Source organism: Fragaria vesca, linkage group LG4 (genome assembly GCF_000184155.1).
Source record: "Fragaria vesca subsp. vesca linkage group LG4, FraVesHawaii_1.0, whole genome shotgun sequence".
Lineage (NCBI taxonomy): Eukaryota > Viridiplantae > Streptophyta > Magnoliopsida > Rosales > Rosaceae > Fragaria > Fragaria vesca.
In genome coordinates, this window is record NC_020494.1 from 15,431,066 (window position 1) to 15,448,364 (window position 17,299).

Consider the following 17,299-nt stretch of genomic DNA (forward strand, 5'->3'; position numbering starts at 1 on the left):
GAAACTATTAGATCTAGCTAGCGAGAGAGATTCATGAGTTCTTTTCCTTTTCTAGAGAGATGGAACGCATTTAGATCCAACGGTACCTTCTTTTTACTTTTTTTATTATTATTATTTCTGTTTTTGTTTTCGTTTATTAGGCGCAAGCTTTAGTTATCATTCTGTTTGTCTGCCAATCTAAACCAACCAGAAAATATTTTTTGGTTTTTATTGCTGATAATTTTCCAGAGGAAAGAGAACAAACAAAAAAAAAATAATCAAAAGAGCAAATGAAACAGTCAACTTGGTTCTTAACAAACTGTATGCCTTTATGAAGTTTATACCCAGTTTGCAGTATTGTCATGTATTTGATTTTGGGTTATGGTCTCTTTGTTGTACAGAAGCAAGTTTGTGTGATTAGTGAATGGGGTTCTGCTGTTCTTGATGAACTTGTACATATATATATATATATGGGTTCAATTTCAAAGTGAAAAGTGGGTTTGATGATAGATTGGTTCAATTTCTTAATGGAGCTCCTGCCGTATACATCTACTTGTAAATAATGTCATTAGACAATACATACTTAGTCATGATATGATTGTGTTGTGTTGTTGATATCAGTGTGTAATATTAATGTAGTTATATAATGAAATACATTTTGTTGATGTTCTTAGTGTATCAATCAACAGAAAACAAAAGAGATCGAGACGAAGAAGGAAGAAAAGAAGGTTACTGACTAGAGAGATCATGAATCAATAACTCAACTGATACTGCTCTCATTTTAGTTAAATGGAAGGTACACTCTTTGTTTCAAATGAATTTTCGAGTTAATGTCCTCTTTCATTGACTGAACCAGAGACTATTCATTATGTTGTTGTGGAGTATAGGAATTGAGTGAGGAAGAGAGGAAGTTGTGGAATGACCAGGCTGTTGAAGCCATGGAGGCTTAACAGATGGAATTGGAGGAATACAACAAGTCTGATTTATTTTGATTCTTATAATCATGAATTGTATGCTACTTTATTTTTATTCTGATTTACGAAATTCTGATTTACCATGATCTACAATTAAAACTTTGGTTGTGGAGGCTTTGACATAGTTAGTTGCACTTAGTTGATTTTGTGCTTATGTCAAGGAACTATTTGGTAGAAACACTTATAAATTATTGCTTGATGTGCTTATATTGATAATTCTTGTGATGTAAGATTGACATCTGAGGACTCTAATTGAATGTAACAATTCTTTTAAGTATGTTTAATTTCTTTTTGTACAGCTTTTGTCCAAAAAAATATATATATATATTAGCTTGCCAGATTTTTTTTTAATTCATAAATAGAATTTGCCACGACAAGTTTGCCGTTGTCAATGGGTGATTTGCGACGGTGGAAGCAGTCGCCACTTGCCGTCGCCAAATAAGCAACGGCTTTTGCAGTCGCTGCTTGCCGTCGTAAAAGGTGGCGACGGCTTATTGCCGTAGCCAAAAGCAACGGCCACGCCCTCAACGGCGACGGCATTTTTGCCGTAGCCAAGCTGTCGCCGTTGCTTTTTCGCAACGACAAAGTGGTTTTTGGCGACGGCTTTTTGCCGTGGCTAACCGATTTTTTTTTGTAGTATTGATCTCCATTAAATATTAGTTTAAAAGAAGTAGAAAGTTAAGAGGGAATGATTTGACTGATGAAACCAACTGAAAAAACCGAGAACTGATCTTACTTGTACAACCAGTGCAAACACCGCAGCCAAAACTCCAATACTCTTCTAAAGAAGACCAATAACAAATCAAAGCCTACATCTTAAAGAACAATTAAAGGAAAACAGTAAAAAGGAAAAAAAAAAAGAAAAAAAAAGAGATATTTTGAAAGAAAGAACGGTTGATTGCCAAGCCAAACCAACGACATTTATATGTGTCGAGCATTTACACCTACCAATACACCAATCAAATTCTAGAGTACGTCAAAATCAAAATAGGGTTTGGGGAAGAACAAAATAAACAAATAGTTTTGAAACCAAGAGAGGCGAAAGCAAACGATACACCACAACTGCCTACTAACCATCACCATCACACCCTAAAACAGAGCAAGAAGACCCGTGATGATCCACTAGGATATATAACATGTGCCAAAACAGTTATTGATAAGATATATGTTGATCACTGCCAAAACCAAAGAACGATTTGATCACCAGATCCAAACAAAGCTGGGAACAAATACTCCTAGCCTCCACCAACCATGCCATGCCCTAGACCAACCGGGAATAAAATACATAAATCAATCATATCCATCACGTCATCTCATAGGAGGCAGACAAAAAGTTGATAGTCTAAGAGGGAAGGAAAAAATAGCAGATTAAACCCGTGTAAGCTGATAAAAGCCGAAGCCGAAACCTTCTCCATCCAAATCCTAAAACACATCATCAAAAGGTTCAATGCATCAAAATCCATACCAAACCAGGCAAATTCAGAGAAGAATAAATGATAATTCAATATCTGCAACCAATAAACCAATTTACGAAACCGTGTTTGCTAGCTGTATATAAACCCTGGCAGCCATCTCCAAACCACAGCCAAATCCCCTAAATCACACCAACAAAACCAACCACAATCGATCTCCATCATAATCAAATCATCCACCACAATCTAAATATTTTGGAAGTTTGAAAGGTAGGGTAAAATTAGCAAATTTAATCCGTATCAAACCGAAAAAGAAAGCCGATACTCTGTCCATAGCTATCTGTACGGTCACCAGCCAAATCCTAAATAAAACCATGTTGCATCAAAATCGGATCATCCAACCACAAAACAATTTTCTCAATTAGTTTTAAAGTTCAAAATTAAGGTCAAATCAGCAATTTAAATCCGTGTTAAACCATTTTAAAGCCGATGTCTGCTAATCTTTGTGTACGGACTGTAGCCTTCACCCACCAAATCCTAAAACCAAATCAATTAAACCACGATGCATCACAATCTCTATCGAATCAAAGCTGACTCTCAGAAGAACTAAACAAATTAAATTCGATCTCTGCAAACCGATTTAGTGAACCGTTTGATAATATACATTGCCCTGGGCAGCCATCACCACCAAACCAGTCCAATCCTAAATCACACCAACACAAAATCACAATCGATCTCCATTAACATCGAATCATCCAACCATTAAAGAATTCATAAGAGAAGGAAGGAACGAGTTAACAGCCAAAACCAATAGACTCATCGGCAGAGCCAAATCCAAACCCTAAGAGCACAGAGCAACAAGAAGCAAAAGCGAATTTGAAAGAGGAATCATGGAAGAAGAAGAGAAGCTCTGAACCTGATAGCCTGCTATTTTTCTAGCGCTGGGTGGAGGACGTGAGGGAGGTAGGGGTTATTTATATAGTGAGTGGGGGAGAATTTGGAGGGCTAGGATTAATCGGTGGTGGGACAGGTGGACAGTCAGTTTTAGAGTGAAGAACGGTTGGATGGTGAGCTGGCAAGACGCGCTATTTTTGAGGTGGTTTGTTATGACTTGAACCCAACGCATTCCTTTTCCTAAAAGATAAACATGAACAGGTAAACGCGACCGACTTTTGATGCTGGTTGTCGGCCAGAAAAATTCAACTTTTTATTTTTATTTTCGTTCGAAATAAAAATAAATAAAAGTATCGTATGTGGAATTTGAGGATATGTTCCTCGAATCTTCAGCACCAAGTCAAACCATTTTGGGTAATTACCATAGTGGATGGTAAGGGTTTCTTCATTTAGAAATATGATTTTTTATTTATTTACTTATTTTTATTTTTTTTATAGAAAATATGGTAAGGAACTGAAAATATATGATTTAGCGAAAACGTTATAGTTTGGCTTTTTATCTTGAGACTAAGTTACAAAGACTCCTCCTCTGGAGCAACCTGCTCCAAGAGATCAAAATTTCCTCTTGAGCAACCTGCTCTAAAGAGATGAAAGTTAACAATATATCTAACATGGCAGGAAAATTAAACTCTCAAAAATAAGAATCATCTAAATTGTGACCTAAGAGAGAAAGAGCGCGCATTTGCAACAAAGTTCACCTCCCTAAAAACATGGATGAACGTGATTGTTGTGAATAGGGACGTAGCTACTTAAGTGGCTAATTTAGGGAGAAAACATGCCAAGTATAGGAATATCAGGTTAGAAAAAGATTTATACATAAAACTTACACAGAAAAGTATACGTACTATGCGTTGATAATTTCATGTAGTAGACTTGGTGTATTATTTTTGACTAATTATACATAAAATGTTTGATTCAATAAGTAATAGAGTAGATATTGGTCTTATGCAGGTTAGGCTATAGAGTCATCAAAAAAATTATCAACGTAGCTGATGCCGTGTTCAAATCCTAGATACGTCCCTGGTTGTGAAGGATGCGGCAATAGCTCTAAGCTTCTAACGTCTTTCATAACTTGTAGCAGCTTCCGCATGCATTTGAGCCTTTTGGTGACACAATTGATGATTAAGGTTGAATTGCCTTCAACGACGACATTTGAGTAGTTTAACTCCTTAACTTTTAACAGACTGCCACTGAGGAGAAATTTTGATAAATAACCACTTTTAGGGGTTGTAATTGATTTTTAACCATATTTTTATAAAGAATTGAAAAATAACCATATCAATTGATCAAAAGTCTCATATACCCTCATCTAAATTTCTCTTCTTTTTTTTTTTTTTTTCTGAATCTCCATCATCATTCATTCAAGATTAGATTCAAAAAACCTAAAAAAAAAAAAAAAAACAATGTGGACATCAAACGCAAAGCTTTTTTCTCTATGTTGGGATTTCTTATGTTTGAAATTTAAGAAATGAAATGATCTACCAATTATAAGGGGATATCAGTCTATTAGTAATCATGATTCAATTACTACGAATTCTAGGTTTAACGATCTTCTGTGTAATAAAATGCAATTGTAATTGATGATATATATAACTCAATTAATGAGTATTTTTTAGCTACGAGCCAACTATTGAAATCCTCACTCCCCATAAACGTTTTATCAAAGTCAATTGATCTCTCAAAATGCATGGGTGGTGCTGGTGCTATTTTGAGAGATCATAAAACAAGTTCATGGCAGCTATTGAATTTGAAGCTACCGCTTTGATCCAAGGTTGCTTTTTGACAGTGAGAATTGATAAATTACATGTTAAATGTGAATGCAATTGCAAGGACATTGTAGATTTTAGGTTGGAGGTTCAATCCTTTTGCTGAAGATATTCAAATGTTCAAGGATTTCTTCCATGTTTTCTCTTGTGTATATATTAGGAACTGGGCAATTAAGACTATTGAGAAAAATAAAAAGAATCCATGAGTTTTAGAAAACTAATTGAGGGCAATTAAAACTTTGTATCCATTAAAATGGTCAGTTTTCAACTATTTGTAAAACATGGTTAAAAATCAATTACAACGTCTAAAAGTGGTTATTTATCAAAATTTCTCATCACTGAGCGGATAAGCTTTTGTGCGCACAAAAGTTTTTCCCAGTTTGTGAGCATAAGCTAATAAGAGACATCCCGTGAAGACAAAAACTACAGCTGCATTAGAATCACTCCTTCTATGTTGATTCTATATGAATTTTATAGATGTTATGAAATCGGAAGCTACATACAAAATCATAAGTGAACGAGTTTGTATCGCCTAAGAGAGGTTGTATATATCATAGTCAAGAACCTCAATGATAGAAAATTCTAAAGTAAACAAACATAATATCATTGTGATATCGAACTCAAAGTAATAAATAACATGGCACTAATAATAGTGAGAGCTTCGAAACAATTCAAAAGCTAACCCAAGTTCATTGTTGTTCTCCAAGTATTACACTACGAGTCGCGTATGTGCATTGTACGTATTTGTATATATCTTAATTGTCTCTTTTCGAGCCCACAACCCCAAAGCATCAACCATCATGTATAATGTTTCTTCGTTAACAACCTCTCGGTTCTCGCACTGATTCGTTTCTCACCAATTGGAACCTATCATTTCTCAAAGGTAGGATTTGAAATTCCAGATCATCGTTGTATAACACCATATTACGTAACACCAATGCTGCATTGCACGTTCAAGACGATCACACGCATAAATTATCACAAATTTCCTAAACTCAAACTAACTGAGCAAATAATTTCCTTACTGTAATAATGCATGCGCCCTGAATGTGCACCATTCCGTTAATCACTAACCATAATCCACAACATACGCTTAGTTTCAGGTTACAACAAATGCATGATCACCTTTCAAGGACATTCAATCTATACAGAATTACAGACACACATGCATATATATGTGATATTTGAGCATCTCACAATTCATATGCACCTGTTTTTTTTTTTTTTTTTTTTTTTTTGTAGGAAATTCATATGCACCAGTACGTTCATCTCTAATAGCAAAATCAACTCCCTATCGAGCTAGCTAGCAATGATGTCTACTCCAGGATTTTCAAAAGTACTAATGGTTCTTGTGGCAACTGCACTGTTGTTGCTAGCTTCGCCTGCAGCACAAGTAGTCTACGGGCAAGATTTCGACTGCCTCGAGCGATGCGCAGATGCCTGGAAGCGATGCTTGGATGACTGTAAGAGCAAAGGGAAAGCACACTCTTTCTGTTTTGATAGATGCACCGTCAAAGAAAACAAGTGCATAGCCTTCTGCATTTCGTGTTCTTACCTTCGAACAGTACGTGACTGATCGTCGCATCGCATATGCAAAAGGAAAAACACAACTATATATTCGGTTTAACTAAGAAGCTATACTAATTTTCTTTCAACTTTAGTAATGGTTTTTTATTTATGTATGTATTACACAACAAAAACTATCCAACTCGTCATCTGTGAGTTCCACCTCCTACTTTGGTACTCTTGCCAGTTGCAACTGTGAGTTTCAAAAAAACTCAAAACTCTGATCATATTGGATCTCAGAAAATTCGATGCCAAAGTAGGGACAGAGAGTACATCCTCATTTAAGCGCGAAGTGGATCAACAGATACGACTTACTATTAATATTTGGCTTATCAATTAGTCTAGCTAGAAAATATACTAAAAAAGACCAACTAGAACCCAGATGAGAGGGTTACAGGATAATATATCACATCTGTAACCTGCAGAATCCTTTAAGCCTGAAACAAGGAAAACGGAGGACAGTGAATAACAAAGAACTGGAACAAGGAGTCCAGTAAAAACACAACAAAAAAAAAAAAAAACCATTTTCAAATCCATTAGGTCATCAAAATTTTGAACTGATCAATGCAGCAGTCGTAGACAGAACTAAAACTCCAGAAAAGTTTAACATGCCTTGTTAGCAATGTTGTTTGAAAGCCAGTCTAATCCCTCATACAAGCCTTCACCGGAAGTGGCACATGTACTCTGGATATACCTGCAGAGTATAAATAAAAATGTACATATAATAAGCACATAGGCAAAAAGGAGGATTGAGGTGCTTCTCTTTGCGACTTTGTAAATCGACAGTAGATGGAGGGAGAATGAGAATGCAGGTTTTCTATTTATCAATTATACCAGTGGCGTTGTCGAAGAGAATGAAGGCCAAGCTTATCGGTGATTTCATCAGCATTCATGGCATTTGGAAGATCTTGCTTGTTTGCAAAGACAAGAAGCACAGCATCCCTCAACTCGTCCTGGTCAATAAAGAACATAAGATCCCTTTATGATCATAAGTTCATGAACTTGACCACTAAACTAAGAGAACATCGAAAAAAGAAAAAAACATAAGCCTTCCCAAATACCTCATTCAACATCCTGTGCACCTCATCTCTAGCCTCAACAGCACGATCTCGGTCATTGCTGTCAACCACAAAGATAAGCCCTTGTGTGTTTTGGAAGTAGTGTCTCCACAGAGGTCGAATCTGAACCCAACCAACAGCCACCAATAATCAAACAAGAACTCTCACCAAGTAATTAGCTTAAAGACCTAGTCTACTTATGTACAATTGTTTTACACGTTCAAACTGAACAAACATGTATACACAACACAATCAGGAAGTGGGATATTGTCCGTCTGAACAAGAAAACTCAATTATCAAAAACAAATGACTAAGAGGCGCAATCTTAAAACAAAATGTAGCTCACCTTATCTTGACCCCCAACATCCCACACAGTGAAGCTGATGTTTTTGTATTCCACTGTTTCCACATTAAATCCTGCTCAAAATCACTAAACAGCATTCATATTCATAGATGATTACAACATCCATTTAAGGTCTCAAAATATAAACCCATTTATCTCTGCCATAGAAGACTTGAATGATCAGAAGCATAATAGGAATCGAATTTGATTCATTTGGGATACAAATGTGCAAGAAATATACCAATGGTAGGAATGGTGGTAACGATTTCGCCTAACTTCAGCTTATACAAAATGGTGGTCTTACCGGCCGCATCAAGACCCACCATAAGAATACGCATCTCTTTCTTAGCAAACAGTCTGCTGAGAAGTTTGGTGAACGACAGCCCCATCTTGAATCTGAAATAATCCAAAACCAAACTGAGGTCAGAAACCCATTGTTTTTCAACAAATGTTCTCACGTTTCGTAGGTCACTATTCACAGACAAATATTGCATCCATGGGAAGACAAAGCTCAGTAGCCGAAAAAAATCAGTTGCGAAAAAACCTCAAAGAACAAACGGCCTATATTTTGTGAAAGTTAAGAAAATGAACAATTAACAGAAAATTTTATAGGCAGCGACCGGTATGGACCTTCTGAGTCAATTCTTCAATCAGGCTTCTGCATAATGCTATGCAGTAAGTCAAGTATTCAACCTATTGTTCCTAAAGTTGTATTACATGACAAGTGAACCAAAACACTTTCGTTTTCATGCACTACCCTCCTCACAACTTCCAACGATGCATATCATATCAGCAAAAAATGTGTACAAAACTTGAATTTCAATTGTTAATCCATCCCGGCCTCTATTTGGTATCCAAGCAAATGTAGGAAGAACAGAAATTAAAGAGATAAAACAATCCGGGTACGATGAGATTGATCATGATCGATGATGGACGTACATTATCCAAACAAATGTTCGTTTCATTCTATAAATTGATCACAACTAACCCAAAGACCCTCATTTTCATTGCACGGTATCGCATCGACCAAATACTACTCTCAGTAGCAAATAAGCATCAAAGGCTCGGCATTGCTATGAAAAAAGTGAGAAATTACCTTGAATTTGATATGCAAGTTTGCAATTCGTTTATGGAGAAATTGATCAAGAACCTTGAATGCCAACGAGAGATGTAAATGCAAAAGGGAAAAGAATGGAGAAACTTACGGTAGGAGAGAGAACGGTGTGTGTGGGTATAATCTGAAAACCAAATGCAGATTCAGATTCGGATTCCACAAAGTCTCTATCTTCGTCCCTGGCGCCATTTATAGGCTACGTGAAATACGGACGTTAACGGTTTTGTTTAAATTTTGAAATTTTATAACTTTTAGGTTAATCTGCCAATAATGAGACAAGTGAAATATTGGAGAAATTTTAAATACACATCCCTAATATCTTAATACACACCCCTTACTTAATACACTATCTATCAAGTTTTTCAATTCAAGTATTATACTTAATACACATCTCAAACTGTCTAAAATGCCCTTAATTTATGAAATATTTCATTATTAATATAATTAATATATATTTACTATTTGGTACCTCATTTTACATATTATTTCGTCTAATTTCTGCTTGAAATTTTTGGTTATCATCGTTCAATTTATAATCAAATGATTATTGTTATATCCCAACTCCAAATCACCAATACAAGTTTTCAAATTTCACAAGCTAGTAGAATTGTAGAAGTACAATAGCTATTAAACATGGATAGCTAGTTATTCGATAAAACATGTCATGATAAAAATGCAGTACTTGACAATATGATATGCAAGATCAAACTAAAGCTGATACAAATAAAAAAAAAATAAAAAAACCGAAATGAATTGTGGAAAAGAGTTAGGGTTAGGGGAGAAGACGTGCTTTCGACGATTTTAGGATAGAAAACGTTGAAAATAATACTTCTAGCATGTGATTTTTGTTTTTAATAATAGATGTATGTTTTGGTCATTTAGCTTACCTATAAAATCTAAATAGAAACATAAAATCATAAAGGTGTGTATTAAGAGATTAGAGGTGTGTATTTAAAATTTCTCGAAATATTGTATCCGTAAATTAAAACAAATATTATCTCAAGGAAATGGAATAGCTTTGAAACTCATCAAACATTACAGAGCTTGCTAGCTAAACGAGTGTTGAACTCATTTTCTGTAGCACAAGAGTTTGCACCCGATTTAGCTTCCTCTTAATTAAGGGGTTAGAACTCGACGAGTTCATTTGAGGTGAGATTCTGGTGAAGCTAACTGATGAGTCTAGAGAGCTACTTCAGTTATCATTCCGGAGACAAAAGTACTCTTTCAAAATGGCACAATTGAGGCAGAGGGATTCCAAAGCTAGTACTGATTATTAGGGAGACTAATAGCAATTTGTATCTCCATCTACTTTCATTATGTAAACCTGAGGACTTCACCATATTTGATCTGTACAATACAGGATATAATCCCGAGCAGGCAAAAGAGAAACCCTACCATCATTTGAGGTAACAATAACAGAGCATTTTGAAGGACGTCGTCGATAAGAAAGCTTAGTCTGAATGTGATTTTAAACTTGGCCTTTCTAATATTACTTCACTGAGTTCGCTCGCATATCCTGAAACAAAGAATCAAGTGATCGTACATTCATACCATCATTGTAAGTATCTATTTTGAAGTTCCCATATCCATTAAGAGAACAAATGCGGTTCCATCTTGGCTGATCTATTGTCATCTCGCGTCATTGAGAATTCTAGAGGTGGCAAACTAATTCTTTGCAGACCCTTTTTCCTGCTACAGAATTGGAGAGCACCTTTCTTTGGTTGGTTGGTGACTCGTGATGGGATTTCTCTTTTCGTTTTGTCCTGTTTAGGGTTTAGGGTTTAGGGTCAGGGTTCAGACAAAACTTCAGTGTCGACTTCAGAGAGTAGTTGCATGGCTGTATCAGTGGTCACATAGAAACTTAAAAATCACGTATTTCTCTACTGGTCGACATCTCCTATGTGATGATGGGTAGAAATTGAAGTTAGCATACCTTGTAAAATCTACACATCACAGACTCACGGTCTGTTTACTTTTTTTTTTTTTTTTTTCTTTCTATATGGCAGTCTGTTTACTTATATGCAGCAATTATGTGATTTAGAATGAAATGCCCCATATTGCTAAGGTTGTAAACAATAGTTTTGTTAATTCAGACAGAACGTTTATATGGGAAGACCCGAAACTAAGAAGAGTAACATCATCGATAAGTGTATGATCGTAATCTGAAAATCAAAGCCTTTGGGAGGCGCGTATATGTAAATTTGATATAGATTAGTAGATACATCTAAGCCAACACATAATCTGAGAGTTCAATGAAGTTCTGAGATCTATATATTCAAAAACGTCATTACAAAGTTTGAAATAATGAAATTGCATTCCGGAATCCGGATATATACCACTAAGTTTCTAGCATACTTGATTCTTAAATTTTCCGGATCACTAAGTTTCTAGCTAGCTATACTGCTATAGCATACTTTCTTAAACTCTCCAAGGGCAGGGTATATGACCTCAAAGGCCTTATGGATGTCTTCTCTGCGCTTTGCACCTGTGATGACTAGTTTCCCCGACGCGAATACAAGAAGAGTAATCTTGGGTTCCTTCATGCGGTACCTCAAGCCTGGAAAAAGTTCCGGCTCATAACTCGTACACTGGGGGTTTGCATAAGCCAAACCTTCAAGTCTGATCGGAAATCTGACATCACAGTTTGCAACCATGTTCTGGATCTTGAAATCATTAAACTTGGCGTCGAAACCCATCTTCAGGATGGTTCGTACACACTTCCTAGCTGCCAGTTCCGACTCGGCTTCGCTTTTGGCACCAGTGCACACCATTTTCCCAGAGGCGAAGATCAAAACTGTGGCCTTTGGCTCTCTCGTTCTCATTATCACGGAATGCAAACGCTTGGGATTGTATTCTGCGTTTTGAGCCTGCACAGTGATTTGATGAAGATCTAACTTGCAGCCCAGGTTAACCGTAGAGATCACGTTCTGAATAGTGGGAACGATTTCGCTTGCAGAGGGTTGCTGGGTTTCCATCATATTCTCACAGTTTAGAATTGGCAAAACTAGTGAAAGGGGTTTGTGGGTTTTGCTTGGTTTTAACAGTAGTCTAGAATTGGCGAATCTTGTGAAAGAGGTTGTGGGTTTTGCTTGGTGTTAAGAGACGGGAGAAGGGGAGATGATCGAATGATATTTATAAGCAACCTACCATGCGGCTCTGCCCTTTTATAGACATCAGGCTAGCAAGTATTGCAATCAGTTGTTTCCTTTTTGTATTAGGACAGACATTTCCTTTATGGATTTGGATTAGTCGGTTTCCTTTTTGGATTTGGATTAGTCGGTTTCCTCTTTGTATTTGGATTAGAATGGACCCGAGTTGTGGGACCTTAATTTACCTCATTTTTGCTAATCACCTTAATTACCTCATGGATGATCACATAATCACACATGAAATTGTCTAAACTCATAACCCATCAACTTACTCAATTCTTCCACCGCCTTGCTCCTCTTCAATCCGACCTCTGCAGCTGTGTATCCAAACTCCAAAGAATACTTTTGAAGCTCCCCATCTAACTGTCGAATTTTCCCCAGTCGAAGCTCCTTTGGCAACCATCTTCAATTCATGACAGTAACTCAGACCTTCCACGATTCCATAATCAACTGTAAGTGACTCATGGACGTACAATTTCATATATCATCTCATAGACGTATATGAGAGTTCTTTGGGAGCTGACTCTAATGGAAGTACAAATCTGTGAAAGCTCACAAGCTGCATTAGAATTTAGATGAATACTCGAATATAATCAATATATGGCTTGGGAGCAGGTTTCCAATTCATTCCCTTACACTTGAGAACCCTATCAACTTCCCTGACCCGTTAGAACTTGATACTCCAAAGTCCAAAGAATTCAATGAACACACACATTTACAAACTTAAAATAGAATGAAAAAGAAGCCATTCAAGAAATGCACCTAATGTGAGTCGCTGACTGGCTAATGTCTGCTCTTAGCAAAACTGGAAGACGACTTGGAATCAACTTCCCCTCAGTTTAGTTCATGAATCAACAGGTAGTACAGAAAACTTGAACCTCTTCCAGCTCGAGAAGTCATTCTTGTCTTATAGATAATCTTTCTGATAATTTGCGAGTGCGAGCACAATACAAGACAATCTCATTAGTTGGCCACATACCAGTACTAAAAGGTCGACATTCAAGTTACAAAATAAAAAACAAAAAAAATAACAAGTTTAGTTTCATTTTGAAAAACCCTCCTTGCACATATAGAAATATCATTACTTTGCCACTAAGTTGCCGTCTTATCTTAAAAGTGACAACATCTATTTCCTGTTAGTTTTCCAGAAAACCATTTAAGCAGATTCCAACTTCAGGTGTGCACACATTGATGAAGTTCCTAAGATAGATCTAAACCCCTAATTTCATCTGCCAAAATCAGACTTCGAAACTGCAAACTTTAAATACAGAAAAGTAGTCAGGAGGCTAACTTACTTATTAGTTCATAAGTGACTATCATTGTAGTTCCGTAGAGTGACATGTTTAAGAACCGCGGACCAAATCCTCTGTAAAAGCCCCACCATCCATCTTCTTCAAATAGTGTCTTTGCTGTCTTCAATACCGTTGGTCTTCCAGCACCATAGTTATCCATGACCTTTCAGTAGCATATCAAACAATTAGCCTCAGAAAATGTAAAGACAAATGACTGTGTAGATTGAGAAGGAAACAATTTTGAGTCTCACACTTCATTACCTGAAGTCGTGTCTTGATTGTGTCAATAGGAGTAGTGATGACAGAGGACAAAGCACCAGCCATCATACCCGCCGTTGCCTGAACTGTCGCCATCTCCGTATGAGATGGCTTTTGTTGGTCTTTATCGCTATAGCCCAAACTCCTATGATGATATAAATGAGGTATAATAATTAGACACCGCATTAGGCTAAAGTCAAGGAACTGCAATAGAATCGAATTAGATCACTGGAAATTATACACACCTCCAGATCATGTGTTGGACAGAACCATAGGCTCCCCACCAAAGCGCAGATGCTGGCGACTGGCTCAGTGCTGTCAGCCCGAAGCCCCTGTACAGACCACGAAAACCTTCAGCCTGTATAACTTTACGTATGACCTCAAATGGTCGGTTGCAGGATGTAGTCCCAGAAAGTCCTTGAACCATTAGTCTCTGGCAAGTCTGGAAAAATATAAAGTATAGTTATAGTGAAGGGACATTTCAGAAGGTACATTCGACCTTTAGTATTGAAAGATAGAATTGATGTATCAGCATAATGAAGAGCCAAAATAATCATAGGGCATCAATTTTGACTGAACAGGATATCATACACATAAGAATAAAAAGTTTTGTGAATGACACTGTTTCCTATCTAATGACAGAAACAAACTAGAGGAATGAGAAGGAACTGGTTCACCTACCACATCCAAGGGTACATAGTATGCACAAGAAATGAGATTTGAGAACATGCCCGCCACTCCATTTGCAATACCAATACGTGTAGCGTCAGGCATCTTTGAACCTTCAGTGTACTTGAACATCATATCCTTTGAAACTTCAAGTGATGTCAAAGCCAAGACCCTACCTGGCAATGATCCAATTGCAGAAGTGCCAAAACCCCTGTAGACTCCAGGTATTCCATCCATCTTTAATATCTGTTTAAATACCGATGTTGCACTCATGTGAGAGAGTCTAGTGTCTACTTGCATTCTGGTTTTCACAACTAATGTTGGGTGTAGTAAGGCTGATTGTGCGGTGAAGAGAATGGCCCCAATTATATGGAACCTCGCCTTGTCCAACCTACATTAATGCAAAAAAGAGAAACACTTGTCATCCACACCCGCCACCACCGCCTATAAGCAAAAAGAGCCTCCATGTCTTCGTTGAGGTTTAACAATAGAATTTAGAAATAGTCATGCACTTGTACTCCTGTGTACTTTGGTTTTTGAGTAGCATTTGGTTATGTTTAAAGCACAATCCAGAATCCAATGAGATTTCCATCCTCATTACTCATTAGCCATTCCTCATTCGCATATTCCACAACGAAGAAGTATAGATTACATTGCAAACCACTCCAAAACCAAACAAAGCAGTATAAAAGAATCTCCTTTACATGGTTTTCGACTACAAATTCTTTAGCCAATGTGTAAATCATAACATCATAGCAGCTGTAATGAGCATTTCTAGCTCAAGACTGAATCTTTACATTGCTCTCAAAACACAACATAAACACAAGTATAATAAACTTGTTGATCTCCAAGTCAGTTAGTTAATCAGCACCCACATGCAAACATCATATCATGATTATCATCGATCATTTGTTAAACCCACTCGAAAACAAAAGACCATAAACAAAAACAAGCAAAGGAATAAGCAACCCAACAAAGTCCAAATTGGCCTAAAGCAATCGTCTTTATTCAAAGCATGTAAAGAAAATGTACGCAAAATGGTGAAATGGGCAACGAAATGAACCTGTCCCAGTTCACATCAGTATCAGCAAGAGCCAACTCCGCCGCAGTCTCAACCTTTGCTTCCACCGACATCAGCGTTTTGCTCTTTATTTCTGTTTTCCAGCTCAGGCAGTTGTTAGTTGTTTGTTTCCAACTTTCGAGGGGAGGCTTATGGACTTTGAGGTTACTTTAGTATCGGAGAAATGGGATTTGAGGGCAGGGAAACCAAGGTTCCCGCTTCCCGCTTCCAAGAGTCGTATTAAATTTAGGAAGCGAAGCACGGAATGACTACATACAGTTCCACTGCGACTTCTGGCCTCTTCTCGAATGTAGGTCCTTCACCCTTGCTTTTCTGGCATTGTGGGCCTAATTTGACGCATGAATACGCGTATCGTATCCGTATACTAATCGGATACGTGCAGGATACGCACCCAAATAGCCCGTGTTGACTCACGGGATACGTTCACCGGCCAGTATAGTTTGTTTTAGTGTTTTCGATACGAGGAATTATTACCTGGTCCCGGCACATTGCTGAGCTGGTGTTCCCAACCAATGAGCACAAGACACATGGTTCTTTTTTTAACACATCACCAAAATGTTAACTATTGAGATAACGGTGTTAATGGCAAACATAAACGTCACTTTCTCCTTCATATGAAATGAAGAAACCTTAAAACCTTCTCAAAAGGAAAAACAAAGAAAAATTGCAGAAGCACATTGTTGTTCTACTGGTCTGCAATCTTTACAACACTATAGGACAAATTTCCCAACCAACCTATATTCCTTTGCTCACCGTCACAATCAAGCCAATTGAAGCTTCTGGGTTTGGTTTATAGATATGAGATTTGAGAGGAGAGAGAAAGTAGATTTAAGTTTCCCTCTCCTACACCACCAACGTCCGAACGCCACCATGACTCACCTCCACCACCACTAGACTCATCGGCTTCCGACGAGTCCGTTCCTGCCTCCACGTCGTCCGACGACATCGGAATTCAATTCACGCGCGGATATACAGGTACCCAGAATTTTCTCTGGGCACCCAAACCTTCTTCTCCTCACCCATGATTATTGAGAAAATTAAAAAAATAGAGTTCATTATATGCAAATCGATTATTGATAAAGAAGATTCAACCGAACAAAATGGATGAGAAATTGAAGATTTGAGTTTTGGAATTGAAGGCCATGGAGAGTGAAGAAGAAGAAGACCAGTGCTGCGTAAGTTTGAGGAATTACAGATGGACGGAGTTAACAGCTCTGCTATCTATTTAACTCTGATTTAAAAAATTGTATACGTGTCTTGTGCTCATTGGTTGGGAACACCAGCTCAGCAATGTGCCGGGACCAGGTAATAATTCCTCTTTGGATACCTTGTAGTAGAGACGTTTATGTACACGTCATGTAAATACACAGACACATGAATTGTTAAGATCTAATTTTATTGTTTAGATACCTTTTGAATCTTGGTATATTGTTTTACCTTTGGATCCTTCTCAACTGCATTGCATTATTAAGTGACTAAAAATGCATGAGAGTCGTCTTTGGCAGAGTAGAAATACAAGATTGGGTGTCGGGGTTAACGTAATTTTAGGATTTACGGGTTTTATTTTTTATCTGTTTGAACAATTCATTTAAGATCAAACAACTAAGATAGATTCATCCCTTTCTATCTATTTAATTATATACCACAAGTGATCAGACCTACAACATACAAATGGCTCAGATTG

The 17,299-nt window shown here is 37.2% G+C and overlaps 3 protein-coding genes across 3 annotated transcripts; all 3 read right to left on the reverse strand.

Moving 5' to 3' along the window:
- Nucleotides 1-2,256: 2,256 nt before the first annotated feature.
- On the reverse strand, nt 2,257-8,441 carry LOC101299183 (ADP-ribosylation factor 2-like). Its single transcript, XM_004298220.1, has 10 exons — nt 8,294-8,441; nt 8,056-8,126; nt 7,713-7,832; nt 7,486-7,604; nt 7,264-7,345; nt 3,282-3,300; nt 3,002-3,068; nt 2,842-2,902; nt 2,490-2,727; nt 2,257-2,375 (listed from the first exon to the last, which is right to left on the reverse strand). The coding sequence occupies exons 1-9, from the start codon at nt 8,439-8,441 to the stop codon at nt 2,656-2,658; spliced, it is 759 nt and encodes a 252-aa protein (XP_004298268.1). The 3' UTR covers nt 2,257-2,375; nt 2,490-2,655.
- A 2,973-nt stretch (nt 8,442-11,414) lies between these two features.
- On the reverse strand, nt 11,415-12,247 carry LOC101292989 (TATA-box-binding protein 2-like). Its single transcript, XM_004297055.1, has one exon. It carries the CDS (start codon nt 12,142-12,144, stop codon nt 11,554-11,556), a length of 591 nt encoding a protein of 196 aa, XP_004297103.1. The 5' UTR covers nt 12,145-12,247; the 3' UTR covers nt 11,415-11,553.
- An 863-nt stretch (nt 12,248-13,110) lies between these two features.
- On the reverse strand, nt 13,111-15,836 carry LOC101293289 (solute carrier family 25 member 44-like). Its single transcript, XM_004297056.1, has 6 exons — nt 15,598-15,836; nt 14,547-14,925; nt 14,111-14,307; nt 13,869-14,010; nt 13,611-13,770; nt 13,111-13,237 (listed from the first exon to the last, which is right to left on the reverse strand). Exons 1-6 carry the CDS (start codon nt 15,666-15,668, stop codon nt 13,212-13,214), a joined length of 975 nt encoding a protein of 324 aa, XP_004297104.1. The 5' UTR covers nt 15,669-15,836; the 3' UTR covers nt 13,111-13,211.
- Nucleotides 15,837-17,299: the final 1,463 nt, after the last annotated feature.

Excerpts from the sequence above, each read along its gene's own strand:
- LOC101299183 (XM_004298220.1), bottom strand. The coding sequence starts at position 8,441 with ATGGGGCTGTCGTTCACCAAACTTCTCAGCAGACTGTTTGCTAAGAAA. Across the intron at positions 7,833-8,055 it reads ATGTTGGGGGTCAAGATAAG|ATTCGACCTCTGTGGAGACA; the intron begins GTGAGCTACATT and ends GGTTGGGTTCAG. Across the intron at positions 7,605-7,712 it reads TGCACAGGATGTTGAATGAG|GACGAGTTGAGGGATGCTGT; the intron begins GTATTTGGGAAG and ends TTTATTGACCAG.
- LOC101292989 (XM_004297055.1), bottom strand. The coding sequence starts at position 12,144 with ATGATGGAAACCCAGCAACCCTCTGCAAGCGAAATCGTTCCCACTATT.
- LOC101293289 (XM_004297056.1), bottom strand. The coding sequence starts at position 15,668 with ATGTCGGTGGAAGCAAAGGTTGAGACTGCGGCGGAGTTGGCTCTTGCT. Across the intron at positions 14,926-15,597 it reads ACTGATGTGAACTGGGACAG|GTTGGACAAGGCGAGGTTCC; the intron begins GTTCATTTCGTT and ends GCATTAATGTAG. Across the intron at positions 14,011-14,110 it reads GTCCAACACATGATCTGGAG|GAGTTTGGGCTATAGCGATA; the intron begins GTGTGTATAATT and ends ATATCATCATAG.